The 16,419-nt window shown below is 40.8% G+C and overlaps 1 protein-coding gene across 3 annotated transcripts in view; it reads left to right on the top strand.

Annotated features, from left to right (window-relative positions):
- Znf597 (zinc finger protein 597) overlaps positions 1-16,419 on the top strand; it is a 47,013-nt gene that overhangs the window by 2,218 nt on the left and 28,376 nt on the right. Inside the window, exon 3 of one of the 3 annotated variants that reach the window (XM_046443831.2) lies at positions 1,284-5,261. The exons of the other annotated variants lie outside the window; for them this stretch is intronic. Coding sequence (XP_046299787.1) covers positions 1,284-2,398 — 1,115 coding nt within the window. The 3' untranslated portion in view covers positions 2,399-5,261. Of the gene's footprint in view, positions 1-1,283; positions 5,262-16,419 lie in introns of those variants that run through there. 3 annotated transcript variants of the gene reach the window in all.

Here is a 16,419-nt window from a genome sequence, read left to right as displayed (position 1 = left end):
TGTTTTCCTTTTTGGTGGTTCTTTCCATGGCCTTGGATAGTTTTTCCATGTATATGGAGATGAATACTCAGCAAAAGTTTTTAAGGAACCTTTTGTAGATGCTTAAGTTCTCTAAGAAGTTGCTCCTTCTTTATTATTTTGCTCTCAAATCCTAGTGACCCTGGTATCCCAGAGTGAACTCAGAAAAATCAGAAAAACTGGTGGGTACTGTTTGGATTCCCATGAACTCTACTATAGACCAGAAACCCTTTATAGTCAGTGACTTGGAACAGTCATAGGACTTTAGTTCTTTGGAAGGAAGAGTCCTTTTTGTATTAATATATTAGCTTTATAAATGAAGAATATACTTGTCTCTGCAGGAGACTGGTTCCAGGACACTGCCCTCCACTCAAGGGTACCAAAATCAGCAGATGCTCAAGTCCCTTATATAAAATATCGTAGTATTTCCATATGATCCATGCACATCTTCCATGTGCTTTAAATCACATCTAGATTTTAATAATACCTAACCCAAAGTAAGTATAATATAAATAGATGTTACACCATGTTGTTTTGGGAATAATGACAAAAAATGTACATGTTTAGTATTGATGAAGTTTTTGTTTAGAATATTTTCAATCTGTAGTTGGTTGAATCTTTATATACAGAACCATAACTATGTGAGAGCTGGTTATATTTGCAAAAATATTCAAAAGGAACTCTTTCTGGCAGGCCCAAGTTTTGTCAGCCATCCTTGAGGTAAGACTGGCCATCATTGACCTGCTGTACACACAGCAGCCCTACTTCCATGGTTCCTCAGGGCACAGAAGTTTTAGAGACTTCTCCTAGTGAAATGAAACTACTTTTAGTAACCTGTTTCTCTGTTATAGTAGAAAAATACTTGCCCTCTTTTTTGATAAATATAAACCCCAATCTTACTCCAGTTTTCATTGCTCAGCTGTCACTTGAGTTAGCTTAAATGATGAAAAGCTCTTGAGTTTTAAATAGACACATCTATATCTCTAGACAGTGCATACCAAGATTGTCCTTTGTACCTATCCCACTCGACTTTGACTTAGTTAGAGCCATTCTCTGCTCCTTCCCCTTACAGGTTCACCTGGACCTGGATCTTTGAGGAAGCCAGGAAAGCCTCTTGGTTTCTGATTTTATTTATGTGTCAGTGTCTAGGTTATAAGGTAATCCATTTGCAGTTTCCTGGACCTCTGTGTAACTGCTTCTTAACTGCTGCTTTCCCTAGTATCATATGAAGGTGTTCTTCGTGTTTTGCTTTTTTTAATCAACAGGAGGGGAAGGGAAGACTGAGATTAATCAGCAATTAAGCCAAGAGTCTATGGAACTTGAAGAACTTTCCTTAGAAAAGTACTCCATTGCTGCACCCCTTGTCTATTACCCAGAAAAGTCCTCTGAGGATGGAGTTGGAGTCCCTGAAAGGAAATTCTCAGATGGAACTTCCACTTGCAAGAAAGAGATGATAAGCCTTTTAGTTACCATTGACAACCACACCCCATTAGTAGAATTGTCTCAATGTTTAGGAGTCAGAGCACTTTCTGAAATTCTTGAATTTCCCTGGGAAGAAGCCAAAAATGTGTTCAAGTGCCCTGAATGTGACCAAAGCTTCAGTGATAATTCATACCTTGTTTTACATCAGAAAATTCATTCAGCAGAGAACAAATACAAATGTGGTGACTGTGGGAAAATCTTTAATCATAGAGCCAACTTGAGGACACACAGGAGAATCCACACTGGTGAGAAGCCTTATAAGTGTACCAAGTGTGGTGCCAGCTTCCGCCAGCAGTCACATCTGTCCCGGCACATGAATAGCCACATAAAGGAAAAACCATACACATGTGACACATGCGGGAAAGGTTTTATGTGGCTCCCAGGATTGGCACAGCATCAGAAAAGCCATACTGTTGAAAAAGCATATGAAAATTCTAATGGTAGTAAATATTTTGATCAGAAAACAAATCTGGCTTTGCATGAGAAAACACACACATCAACCACCCCATACCAGTACACCCAGCGAGTGAAGAGCTTTAGGCAGCCCCTATACACTGACCTCCCTGAGAAGGAACACAAGGAGGTCTCTCACAAATGCCATATTGATGATGAAAATTTTTTTTCATTTTCCAGGTTCAAACCCTTACAATGTCCTGACTGTGACCTGACCTTTCCTTGTTTCTCTGAGCTTGTTTCTCATCAAAACACTCATATAGTGGAAAAGCCCCATAAATGTAAAACATGTGCAAAAAGTTTTGCTTTGGATTCAGAACTTGCATGCCACCAGAAGAGCCACACAAGAGAGGAACCTTTCAAATGTACCGTGTGTGGGAAGAGTTTTAAAGTGAATATGCATCTCATTACTCATAAGCGAACCCACAGAAAAAACACCATGTAAACACAAGTTTACATTAATGCTTGGGTTTTTCAGTATCTGTATGGTGGAAACAGTTACTGTTTTGTGCCAGGCACTGTGCCAAGCACTTTATACACATTCCACTTAATATCTGATTTTCACCACAACCTTGATTTCAGCAGTATTATTTCAAGTTTTTAAATAAGGAAACATCATCAGTGTCACATAGTTAGTGAATGAAGCCAGAATTTGAACTTAGTTACTGTTCACATTCCATTTGTATGAGCCAGAGAAACAAAGTACCTTTTTTTAAAAATTCAGTTTTCATGAAAATGAAGGTTATTGTTATATTTCTTTTAAAATTTTGTTTATGTGGTTTCTAAGTAAGTTTTAGAAAGAGGAAAATTTATTTATTGCCAGTTTTGCACATATAATATCTAGAAAAGCGAATCACTTTATATCTGTTTTGTACTTTTTGTTATAAATATTTGAATGTAATGTTTGTATGGAGATAATTGTTTTACATGTGAATTTCTAGAGGAGTTTAGAATATCCTCCCCCTGCATTAAAATTCCCAAATGAATGGGACTTGTTGATATTTTGATGGCAACTTGTATCTATGGAGTTCCCATTCTCAGATCTGAAGTCAAGGGAAAGTCTTGGCATTTTTGACTCAAATATTTGGTAGGAGTTTTAGCAGTCTTACTACACCCCTCTTCTGGAGGTTAGACTTAATTCCAGTGGGTATTTGATACCCACTTTAAGGGGATTTGCCTTCAAATCCCTATTGAAGCACATTCCCTGACTTGTTATGAATAATCATAACTTTTTGAGTATGCTAAATACTTTAGGTATGTTATCTAATTTAATCTTAGGAATAAATATGTGACAGAGAAAGGACTGTCTTTGTTTCATAAATGAGAAACTGAAGCTCCTAGAGTGTTAAAGTCAGTACTTTGCCAAGCACACAAAACATTACACTGTAGTGAGGTTGCCATTTAAATTTGGGTATCTTCTGCCAGGCGCGATGGTGCATACCTATAATCCCAGCAGCTGGGGAGGCTTGCCAGGAGGATTGCAAGTTCAAAGCCAGCCTCAGCAAAAGCAAGGTGCTAAGCAACTCAACAAGAATCTGTCTCTAAGTAAAATACAAAATAGGGCTGGGGATGTGGCTCAGTGGTTGAGTGCCTCTGAGTTCAATCCCTGGAACCCACCCCCCAAAAAATTTGGGTGTCTTCTAATTCTAAACGCTTTATATTCTGTGACACTTTGTTATGTTTTGCAAGTATTAGCAGTGCAAGCAACCAGGGAGTCTGAGGTATGGAGGGACGATGGTCATTATGAAGACCACCCTGTGTACTTGCATCTTGGAACTCCTTCATTCTCTTTGCACTTTATCCAAAGCCTGAATTTCAAGTATGCTCATAAAGCAACAGAAGACTCTCTGGGACTTCTAGTGTTAATTCCCATCCCTACAATCAGATTTGAGATTTCAAGTTCTATAAGGTTTTAGTTTCCAAAAAAATCACAACACTTCCTCTCCATCTCAAAAGACAAATACATATAAAAATGGTTAGAATTTTAACCAAGACACTTCATAACCTAGATCCTTAGGTATTGTTATACAGATAAATATTGCTGCAAAATATTAAATAGTGTGGTTATAAAGCAGAGATGTTATAAATATACAAACAGAATTTCTTTTTACATTAAAATTGATTGTATACCTATCAGCAAAACTATATGTAGTCTTTTGATTGGCATATAAGAATGGTCTTACTCTATTTAAATAGTATAAAAGTACAATCCTTACTAAACTGGAATTATTGCTGGGAAATCTCATGAGTAGACATAAAGGCCTCTTTGAGGAGCAGTTGGATGGAAAGTAGTACGTGGAAGGTGGTTTTGAACAAATTCCTTGGTTTGGTCATTGATGCAGTATGAAAATGTATATTCTACAGTTCCTTAGCACGATGGCTGGAATATCAAGTTCTGTTAAACAGTCATCATTGATGAAAATAACATTTTCCTAATGGAATTCATATGCGAACAGTTTACATGTTATATAATTGAAGAAATTGTGAAATTGTGGTGTTTTTCTTAAAGCAGCTGAGCTAAAAATAGTTTCATTTAGAGTTGTTTTGATACAAGTAATATAGTCTCTTCACATTCCCCTATGTAACACTGAAAATGACTAACCCAATTATTCAGGGTGTTAAAACTAAGAACAAATGACATTTCTTAGTAAATGCCAATTTTGAGTCTTTGATTCCTGAGATTCCATATAATTAAGTGGCAGTATTCAGGTGACTGCAACAGAAGATGTAATACAATGTGAAACTGCAGCTCTTGCTCAAAATAAGCTGCAATTTACTGTGTATGTGTTCAAGGGGAGACATAGCAGGTTGTAGTTTATCTGAATAAAAAGTCCATGTTGAATGTTCATTAATGTCATTATTGCTGTGGGACCTTAGTAGGAAGTGCTTCTTTCTTGGACCATCTGTTTAAAAAGTAAATGATCTTTTATTAGAAATGTGTATATTTATCTGTATTTGTCTTGTCGATTAGGAGAGCTATTGATGGCCATTATCCATGTTTCAAAGGCCCATCTGAATTCAGGTGTTTTTATTTTAAAATTAATAACCCTCCCTGCATGAATAATCTAGGAAAGAGAAGGATACAACGTATATCATATATAAACCTAAGAATATGCTGTAATCTTTAGTTCCTTTGGATACCTCAGAGTATGTTTGCTGTATGCACTTTACTGTTTGTTTAATGTTTCAATTTTACTGTTTTGGTGCATTCTCATTGGTCTTAGCTCTAGATTGCAATATCTCAGCAGTGGTGATGTGTATCTGATGTGCAATTTGTTATCTAATAAATGTTTTGGTTTTTTTTTTAATGAGGATGGCAAGGAAGTGAAAAATTTTTTTTGGTACTCCAGTGATTTTAAATGGTAATAATGATTTTTGAAGCTCATTGGATTGTGGTTTGAAGGGGTTGAATGAATGACTTTGTGCCATCTAATAAAGTAAGTAAAGTCGTTTGCTCCCCGGAATTCGACACAAAGTTCCAGCGCTATTCCAGGAAGACAGCTCTAGATATCCACTCGCCTTCCAGTCATGCTGCATAGCAGCAGTACAGGGCCAGGTACCTCCAGCTCTACCGGGCAGCAGCTGTCCATCACGGGATGCCACCCAGTGCCGGGAGTCGGGGGTAGGAAAGCGGTGAGTAGTTCTCACAGAAGGCTTCGTATGGCGCGGGGGAGACCCTGGGTTTCCGCTTGGCCACTACCTTACAGGTTGCCGGAAATGCTAACCAGTTGGGGTTTTCCAAGGTGGCTGCTGGCCGGAAGCCGGAAGTATCGGTCACTTCCGGTGCCCGCTTCCGTCAGCGCCTGCGCACTTGGGTGTTCAGCGACCGGCATCCCGAAGCGGAGTTTAAGTAGGCTTATGTTCTAAATCCACAGAACACCACGGGTCTCCATAGAAACTGGGCAGTGGGGATGCGAGTGTTTGCCGAGAGGCCCCTCAGGACTCTCCATTGCACTCGCGGGAGCCGGCAGCGGTGGGAGACAACGTGAGTCTCCATCCTGTGATTCCAGGCACTGGATGGAGAAGGAGCCCTGGCTTACCTTCTAGCGTTGCCCCCACCCCAATATGGGAGATGTGGAACTGTCCAGCCAATGTTTCTGGCTTGTTGAAAGGGGTGTTTTATGCGTCTCAAAATCGTTCTAGGTGCAGTATATTCTTTCTAGAACCAATGCCAGTCTCGAACTTTAGGTGTGACCCGAAGCCATTTTTTTTTGTTTGCGTTTTAGGGGTCTAGCTGTGTTTCCCAGGCTGGTCTTGAACTCCTGGGTATAGTGATCCTCTTCCCTTCACCTCCCAATTAGCTAGAATTATAGTAATATACCACCAGTGTAGGCTTCTTGCTGCTATATTCTAACTTGTTTCTGGAGAATTGATTAATCTTGCATAAATGTGCTGCCCCAGTTATCTTAGCCAATTCTGTGAACATTCATACCTCATTTGATGTCAGCCAAACTTAACTGATCCCTTGTAGAGTTGCAGGTGCCTGGGAGAGATCATCCTTGGCGTGTCTTTGAGAAATCCAAACATAGACCCAAAATAGAACTGGTACTTTAGCCCTGATCTGTTTGCTTCCAATATGTGGTACCTTCCTACGTGATTACACATGCTATAAACAGACACCCTCTTGCTTCTTTTGTCCTGCTACAGTTTGAATGTTTGTGTCTTCAAAAACATGTGTTGAAATATTACCCCACAAGGGGATAGTATTAGGAGGCACAGGACTTTGGGAAGTGATTCGATTTTGAAGATGGATCCCATATAAGTGCTCTTATAAAAGAAATGCAGAGAACTATGTAGCACCTTCTGTAGTGTGAGGACTGGCCATTTATGAAATGGCCTCACAGACATGGAATCTGCCAGCCTCATAATTTTGTACTCCCTAGCTTCCAGAACCAGAATAAATTTCTGTTGTTCATCAGCTACCCTGTTTATGGTAATTGGTAATAGCCAGAATGAATTGAGAGACCATCCATTAAGTCATCAAGACCTGTAAATTCTACCTTAGAAATCTCTCAAATATTCTGGTGATGTAGCTCATTGATAGAGCATTTGCCTAGCATGTGTGAAGGCTTTGGGTTGGTCCCCACCACTGCAAAAATAAAACCAAAAATACCTCCTAAACCTGAGCACTTTTTTTTCCATTGTCCTTACCTCCTTTGTATCCAACAGTACTCACCTCAATTGATGGAAATAGCCTGCTGACCCCTCTCATATTCTGTTCTTTCCCAGCACAACTTAAAACAACTGAGAATGTCACCATCTACTGACTTCTTGTTGGATTTCCCTGCTAACTTGAACTCCACCTTCTACCTTCTTTCTTCTTTTTCTCCCTTCTCTAGCTGTACTTTCTTTCATTTCTTCAAATATACCAACTCTAGTTCTTCAACAACCATGTACATACTTGTTTTTGACAGTGGTTGGGACAGAAACTAGGGTCTCAAACATGGCAGGCAAGTGCTGTATTACTCAGTTTTGCCCAGTCCTATAATTTCCCTTTTACTTAAAGCTTTCCTTCCATCCCTTCTCTTGTTTCATCTTCCTTATAGCACTTACTGAATTTATAATTGAATTGTAATTATTAAAACTTATGGTTTAATTGACTCTATATGGCAGGGATCAGGAACATGGTAGATGCTTACAATTATTCAGTGAATGAATGAACTTTCTGTGTTCTCTCACTTTTTTTTTTTAACCAATGGTTGCAACTAAGGGATTGTCAGAAGTGAAAAGGAAACAGGTAACTTGTGCTGCCAGTTTTAAGTAGACTGAACAGACCCAGAGAAGCTGTTAAGGTGCTTGGGGGGAAAAGTTGACTAAAGAAATACCCAGGATCAAGATGTAATGAAGTTGTGTAGGATTGAAGGGCAAAAATACACAATTTGTAAGCCACATTTAAAGAAAGGAGTTAAAATGATTTTTGTGCTTTAAGCAGAATTGGTTTTGAGCTAGTACAACAGAGAAGGCCACTTGAACAATTTGAGTCCTCACCTGACTGCCTTGAACCTCCAGAGAGTAAAGTGTTAGTTACTAAAGTAGCTCACATCTCTACTTGCAAGAAAACAGGATAAGAGTTGTGTCTAGTCCAATAGCATTGTTGCTTGTTCTGTTCCCATCCTAGGAGATCCCCTAGTGGGAGTGGAACAAGCATCCAGAGTGGGCAAAATGATGCTACACCTGAAGGATAGGACACTCAAGGAATTCTGAGAAGGTAAACTGCTGATAACCTGAAAACTATGGAACAAATGCACTTGGCTTCTAGATCCACATTTCTGTTAGAAGTCAGAACTTCTAACAGAAGTTGACAGACTTGAACTTCAGAAAGATGCAGAATAGAAAACTCCTGACTTTCCTTTCTTCCATGGATGTGTCAAATAAACTTTTAAACATGGGTCACTTCTTTTTAAGAGAAATCCAGAAACTGGTTGAGAGACTCCTTTACACTAGGCAACTGAAAAAAATATCCACATCAAAATGAGTAGGAAAAGTTAAGACACGTACACCACAAATCCCAGCCTGGGCATAGCATCATACAATTGAAAATGAATTACAAAATCCCAACTTCCTGGGGACTGATGGATTTGGGCCACACATAGCTCTCCAACTTATATAGTCCCCGCCTAAATAACCTTGCTCTGGGAGTAGACATGGTTCAGTATTTGTGAGTTCCCTAAGAAAAGAGAAAAAAGAAAGTTTTCAACTTGCGCATGAGCACTTCCAGAGTCCAATGTAGAGCAGACATGCAAATATACCTAATTCCAAGTTTCTTCCTAGAAGAGATTAGTCTGCACACTTTCCTGGCTGCTGCCTGAGGATTTAGCTTCTAATTAGCCTGTGTCTTGGAGCTGATGGAGGAAGTAAACAACAAACATCAGGAAGCCTGAACAGGCATGTGGCCACTTCACTTCTCCCCTTACCTCATACTCCTACAGTTTGCTCCAGAGGTAAACCCATGTCTCCAGCTTCTCCCTGGAAGGAATTTGTCCTCACATTGAGTATCTTAACTTTTATAGATCCCACCAAAGGACTGAATCACCTAGTTCTGGGAATTGAGGGGGCTCTGCATTGATGAGTCCCCCTAGACCACAGAAAACAAACAGGTGGTTTTGTATAGGCATATAAGCATCATCAGCTATTTCTCCTAGCTCAGTCCAAAACAAGCAGGCAGAAACACCCAGCTTTCAGTTTCTCCCTAGAAAGGGTTTACATACCTAACATCAATTTTTCATAGCTGCTTCTATGGGTAAGGCTTTTAAGTAGTCTGTATTTAGGAGCTGACAAATCAGGCACTGAGTAGTCTTCTAGGAATCTCAGTGTATGTTCAGGCACTTCCTACACTTCCTCTTGCTAGCTAACTCCAGAGATAAATCCAGGTCTCCAACTAACCCACCTGCCTCTGAGAGCAAATGGGACTTGGCATTTGCTAGGCCTTGGGAAGCATTAAAGAGCAAAACAATGGGTTGAAGAATACAGTTTAAAAACGACTAGGAATTTGCCACAGATCTTTTCTCCAACTTAGTGCAGAGTGAGTAGGAGATAAACTCCAGCTCCCAACTTTTCCCTGAGGTTAGAAGAACTGGAGTATACATCTGCCACCACAGCTTTCCCAGTTGCATCTCCAGGAATTGGACTTTATTTCACTTGTCTTGGCGCATAAGGATGGCATTTGGTGCACTCTAGTCTTTGGGGGCTACTGAAAACAGAAAGCAGATTGGACAAACACAGAAGATTGAGAGGCAAAAATCTCTGGCTAGGCTCATTGGTGAGATTCATCTCTTATACAAGGCCAGTTGTTAAGACTGGGAGAATGGATTGTCTTTTAAAAAATATTTATTTCTTTTAGTTGTACACAATGCCTTTGTTTTTATTTATTTTTAGGTGGTGCTGAGGATCAAACCCAGGGCCTCACACATGCTAGGCGAGCGCTATACCACTGAGCCACAACCCCATCCTGGTTGTCTTGTCTAATGTGCAAAAATCAAAATAGAAGCTGGGCATGGTGGTCACATACCTGTAAACCGAGTGGCTTGGGAAGCTGTGGCAGGAGGATTGCAAGTTCAAAGCCAGGCTCAGCAACTTAGTGAGGCCATAGTGTGACCTGTCTCAGAATTAAAAGGGCTGGGGATGTGGCTCAGGTGAGCTCAAGTCACACACCAAGCCATATTATCAAAATTGTTAAAAGTTAAAAAGAATTATGAAAGCATCAAAAAGAGAAAAGCAACTTCTTATGTACAGGAGATCCACCTTAAGACTATCATATTTTCAGCACAAACCTTTCAGGCCAGAGGGATGATATATATACAAAATTCTGGGGTGGAAGGGAAACTGCCAAAAATATTATGGGTAGCAAACACTCCTTTCAAAAATAAAGGGAAGATAGAAGACTTTCCTCATACAAAAACTGAGGGAGTTTATCACCCTCAAATGAAAAAATCTCACTTTAGCTCTAGGGATATATATAGGCCCTGAATTTGTAAGTGTAATGCCTTCAACTTTGTTTTTCCTTCCCTAAATTTGATCCCCAGCACAATACAAAGAATCCCCAACTTTACACTTCAATTACTAGAAAAAGAACAAACAGAACTCAAAATTAACAGAAGGAAGGAAATGATAAGAATCAGAACTAATCAGGAAAAAAAATAGAAAAAAACCTATGGAAAAAACCCAATAAAACTATTACTTGGTCTTTTGAAAAATTAAAATAGACAAACCTGTAGGTAGACTAAGAAGAAAAAAAGACTCAATTAGAAAACAAAATAAGAGCTACTGCAATGGATTCCCCAGAAATAAAATGATCACAAAGGGGCTGGGATTATGGCTCAGTGGCAAAGCGCTTGCCTCACACGTATGAGGCACTGGGTTCAATCCTCAGCTCCACATAAAAATAAATAAAATAAAGGTACTGTGTCCATCTACAACTAATTTTTTTTAAAAAAAAGATATCACAAGGGGGCTATTATGAACAATTACATGGCAACAGATTGGATAGTCAATAGGAGATGGGTAAATTTCTAGAAACACAACCTACCAAGGGCAAATCAAGAGTAAGTCTGAGCGGCCCACTAAGAAAAGAGATTGAAATAGTAACCAAAAACCTCCCAATAATGAAAAGCCCAAGACATGATGACTTTACAGCTGAATTAATTAATACTATTCCTTCTTAAACTCATCTAAGAAATAAAAGTATTACCCTGATACTGACTATAAGCAGACTATAAGAAAACTATAGTCCAATATCTTTAATGAACATAGATATAAAAATCCTCAATAAAATACCAGAAACTCAACACCTCAAAATATTCTGTGACTAAGTGGGATGCAAGTTTAGCTTAACATCTGCAAATTCACTAATGTGATACACCACATTAGCAGATGAAAGATTAAAACTAGTTGGGCATGGATTGCACACCTGTAATTCCAGCAATTTTGGAGGCTAAGCAGGAGGATCTCAGGTTTGAGACCTGCCTCAGCAACTTAGAAACTTCACAAAACCCTGTCTCATAGTAAAAAGTGCTGGTATTGTAGCTCAGTGGTAAAGCGCCCCTGGGTTCAATCCCTAGTACAAAATAAAAAGATTAAAACTATATGATCATATTATCAGATGCAGAAAAAACATTGACACAGCTCAGGAGGCTGAGGCAGGAGTATCATGAGTTCAGAGCCAGCTTCAGAAAAAGCAAAGTGCTAAGCAACTCAGTGAGACCCTGTCTCTAAATAAAATACAAAATAGGGCTGGGGATGTGGCTTAGTGGTCGAGTGGCCCTGAGTTCAATCCCTGGTACAAAAAAAAAAGTTTCCACTTATGATAGCATCAAAAGGAGTAAATACCTAGGAATAAATTACACTTGAAACTCAAAAACATTGATGAAAGAAATTGAAGATGTCATAAATAAATGGGAAGACATCCTATGTTCATGAGTTGAAGGAATTAAAATTGCTAAAACGTGAATACCGCCAAAGCCTTGGGTTCAATACAGTCCTTATCAAAATTCCTATAGCATGTGTAGGGATTCAGCTTGACATCACTGTAGCCCTCTTAAATTGGAACCACCGTGATTGCCCCTGAATAACCCTGTTCATTCTCCAACCCTATAGTTTCCCTAGCTTACTGTAAACAAAGAAAATCATTAACCTATCATGTGAAGCTTTGTGATTGGACTCTGGGACTTTTCAGTACCTGAAGTCTTTGATTTTAGCTTGAGATAAACTATGTGCAGTCAGTTTTGTCCTGGCATTATGTATACCTTTATTTCTGGCACAAATTGTGGGGATCCACTGATCTTGCTGCCACTCACAACCACACTTCTGTCAGTAAGTAAGTCCCAAAATAAATTGCAGTCTATATAATCCTGGATATTTTTTGCCTCTTTTTTTTCAGTTTCACAGCAACTTGGTGCTGGTTCTCATGTACTAGGACCAGGTTGTTGCAGGACAGTATATTTAACAGAAATAGAAAAAAAAAACACTCTAAAATTTGTTTGGAACCACAAAAGACCCTGAATAGCCAAAGCAATCTTCAGAAGGAAGAACAAAGTTGAAGGCATTACACTTCCTGATTTCAAATTGCATTACAAAGCTATCGTAATCAAACTATAAAATATAAATTGAAAAATAAAATCAAAACATACACATAGATCAATGGAACAGAAAAGAAAACCAAGAAATAAACCTAAACATATATAGTCAACTAATTACACAAGTGCACCAACAATACATAATGGAGAAATGAGAGTCTCTTTGATAAATGGTTTTAGGGAAACCAGATATCCAGAATTAAATTGGATCCTTACTTTATACCGTACACAGAAATCAACCCAAAATGGTTAGATATCCAAGAGTGTAAAACCTGAATCTATAAAATTCCTAGAAGGAAGCAGTGCATCTCCTTGACATTAACCTTAGCAGTGTTTTTGTTTTCTGTTTTTCTTATATAACACCAAAGTCTCAGGCAAAACAACAAAACACATGTTGAAATATCTTAAACTAAAAAAGCTGACTCACAGCCAAGCAAAGAGTTAACAAAATGAAGTCAGCCTATGGACTGGGAGAAAATAATTGCAGATCATATGTCTGATAAAGAATTAATATAAAAATGTAAGGAACTCATACAACTCAATAGCAAAAAACAACCTGATTGAAAAATGGGCAAAGTATTCAAATAGATATCTTTCCAAAGGAAACAAAAATAGCCAATAGGCAGACAAGCACATCCTCCCATGTACTTGGGAGGCTAAAGCAAGAGGATTGGGAGTTCAAGGCCATCTTGGACAATACAGCAGGACTTCCTCTCAAAAAAAAAAAAAGGCCAGTAGGATATTGAAAGGTGCTCAACATCATTAATCATCAGGGAAATGCACATCTAACAACAACCTTATAACTATTAATATGGCTGTTCTCAAAAAGGGAAGAGATGAAAGTGTTGATGAGGGTGTGGAGAAAAGGGAGTGTTTGTACACCATCCATGTGAATATAAATTGGTGCAGCCATGATGAAAACAGTATGAAGGTTACCCAAAAAATTAAAAAATAGGACTATCACAGGAGTCAGCAGTCACTCTTCTGGATATATGTCATTAGAATGAAGGAGATACAGTTTCCTATGTTCAACAATAATGGAAATAATATAACAATATTCAAACAATAAAGGAAACAAATCTTTGTCTCTGGATGGGTGAATGGATAAAGAAATTTGACACAATCACACCCAACGTGTTTGTATGCACATGAAGTGGAATAATATTCAGCCTTAAAAAATTCAACAACAGATGAACCTGATGGATGTTACACTAAGTGAAATAAGCTAGACACAGAATGAAAAATACTTCATGATCTCACTTATGTGTGGAATCTTAAAAATATGAAATACATAGAAACAAAGTAGATGATGGTCAGTAGGGAAGGGAAGATGTGAGTGAAAGGGTACAGAGTTGCAGTATGTAGGATGAATAAGTACAGCATGATGACCACAGTTAATAGTTTTGGAAATTTGCTTAAAGGTAACTGCACAAGATGTTAGTCTGTAGCAATCATACAGAATCATGCTGTATATCTTGAATGTGGTGTTTTACATTTATTTTAAAAAGTTTTATTTACTTGGCTCATGGACCCATTCCTAAACCAGCCCCTGTGGCCAGGAAGATGGAGTGGACTGATAGGCCAGACTTGGTTTTCCTTTGCTCTCCTGGAGACCTGGCCCAGGAGATCCCACTGGGGTCAGCCCCACCAAAATCACAGATTTAATGTGAAGAAAGAGGTGACTGCAAGGTATGCTTGGGATACTATTACAAAAGAGAGGGTGGTATTTGGACTAAACATAACAGGGAAGTCAGAGTAGTGAATCAGATAATTAGAATAAAACTAAATGGCTGGCTACGTGCCAGGCCCGGTTGTGCTAAGCGTTTTTCCTGAATTCACCACCATCGCCTATTACAGGTCAGAAAGGGTTGGGTCACAGGGTATGCTGAGAAGTGAAGGGAGACGGATGCGAGGCGGCGCGTTAACGATGCGCCCACCACTCCGGAGGAGGACCGAGTCTGTTTCCGCAGTGCCCAGTGCACAGTCGTAGTCTACCCCACAGTGTGCAAGTGTGCGCGGCCTCTGGGGAATCGCTGCTGCCACCCGCGGCTGCCCTGGCTGGCGAAAGTCGGCCCCGACTCCTGTGTCAGGGGTACTTCCATCGCGTCGATCCTGGGTATATTAGGAGTGCGGTTGCGGTTTGACGTTGGTGTGGCTTTCTGGGTCGACTGTTTTCCCCCTCTACACCGAGTTAAGACTGCACCACCAGCCAGCCAGCGCGGAAGGGTGGCGGGCACGTAGCTGGCATCCAGTAAGTACCGACACCTTTTATGTCGGCTGCATGCCCGCGTGCGCAAAGGCGCGCAAGCCAGTTGCCGTGCGCCACACTTCCCAGGGGGCTCCGCGCTGCCCGCGCTTCTTATTGACAGCTCGGCGACAGTGGGAGGCGGAGCTTCCTGGGGGACGGGCACTGACCGAACTTCCTGCAGAGGTCTCTGCCCTTATAGGCGGGTTCTCTACCCACACTGCCCGCCCCCCGAAGAGCTCCCTGGTTCATCTCGCTGGTGGGCACCGGCTGCGGCAGATTCCCACGGAATGTACCTAGTGGCCCCACGAAAGGGGGCGTGTGAGACCACGAACCCATTCCCTCGCCTTGCGAGCCTGCTCTGCGATGCGGGCAGGAAGGCGGGGCAGGGTTTTGCTATTATGCAGCCAGCCATCTGACAGTGACAGACAGGAGGAGCAGGGAGGAGGGCCTGTGGTGGGGGCGCTGCTTCTTCCCATAGAGCCCACTAATGGGAAGGTAGCCTCACAGAACCCTCCTCGCGACTTGGGTCAGGGCTGCAGCCCTGGTGGAAAATCAAGGTGGAAAAGGAGCAGGCGTGAGCCTGCCTTCTGGGGGCGCACTTCCCAATTCTTCTACCCTCCAGGGAAAATAGTTCTTTGGGATGTAATGGCAACCTCCATTACCTCCTGCCTCAGGAGGTCCCATTACTCTCCCTCAGAACAAACGTCATCAAAGAACTTCCCCCTCAGCTCTTGTTACTCCTTCCCTGAAGTACATATCTGACTTCTGGTTGACCTGACAGCCTAACCTATGATTCCTCAAAAGTTTCTATCAGCGGGACTTACTTTCCTTTTATAGAACAGCCCCTTTCCCCCAGGGAACCATCCTGCCCAATGAGGTCTGTGCCTCAAAGTTGGACATCCAGGAGCATGCTTTCCAGAGGTTTCTGGGTCCCCCAGGTGCTGTGCCTGTTCTTGGCTCTGAAATACATGGCCCTGGTGGGTTCCCTCTCCACATTCAGAGCAGTTCAGATTTACGTAGGCTTAACCTTTTGTGGGGTATTCTGGAGGCCCAGTACAGTAACCCTCATCTTCCTATTCTGTCACCCCTATCCATTCCCTTTCTACTGTACTCATGGGGCAATGAGGGCTCCAGGGTCAAAGGCCAGTATGCCCAGCATATTAGAAAATAAAACTGGGAGGGTCCCAAAATGAAATGTTGTAAAGTGGAAAGTTCTCTATGAAAATCTCTAACAAAAGCTTGGGTGCTATTGCAGCAGGTATAGAGGAATCTATGCATCAGGTAGAATGTGGACAATGTCAGTTTTTCTTCTAGCAACACACTGTGATTTTTGGAAAGGTTTGGAGAGAAGAATGTGGGTTAGGCAGATTTGATAACCTGCTTATGTTTTGCCTTGCCCACTGGTCTGCACTTCTGGCAGTGGCTGGACCAGTCTTAGGAGAGCCATCCCTATGATGACTGTGCCTCTTGAGGGCCCAGACACTTCTGCCCCTTGGAACTGTTGCTTTGGGGTGGTTGGGAACTCACTATGCAGGAGGCATAAAGTCAGATCGTCTCACTTAAACCTCATAAGGCAGAAAGTAGTATTCTCGTCTTGCAGTTGGAGAAACAGGCTCTGAAAGGATGAGAGCTGGGTCCCAGTCTAGG

The sequence above is a fragment of the Marmota monax genome, unplaced genomic scaffold (genome assembly GCF_021218885.2).
Source record: "Marmota monax isolate L192 unplaced genomic scaffold, Marmota_monax_Labrador192_F-V1.1 WCK01_AAM20220418_F8-fsc00035, whole genome shotgun sequence".
Taxonomy (NCBI): Eukaryota; Metazoa; Chordata; class Mammalia; order Rodentia; family Sciuridae; genus Marmota; species Marmota monax.
The sequence above is the reverse complement of the archived record's forward strand: the minus strand, read 5'-3'. Positions and strand labels throughout refer to the sequence as shown.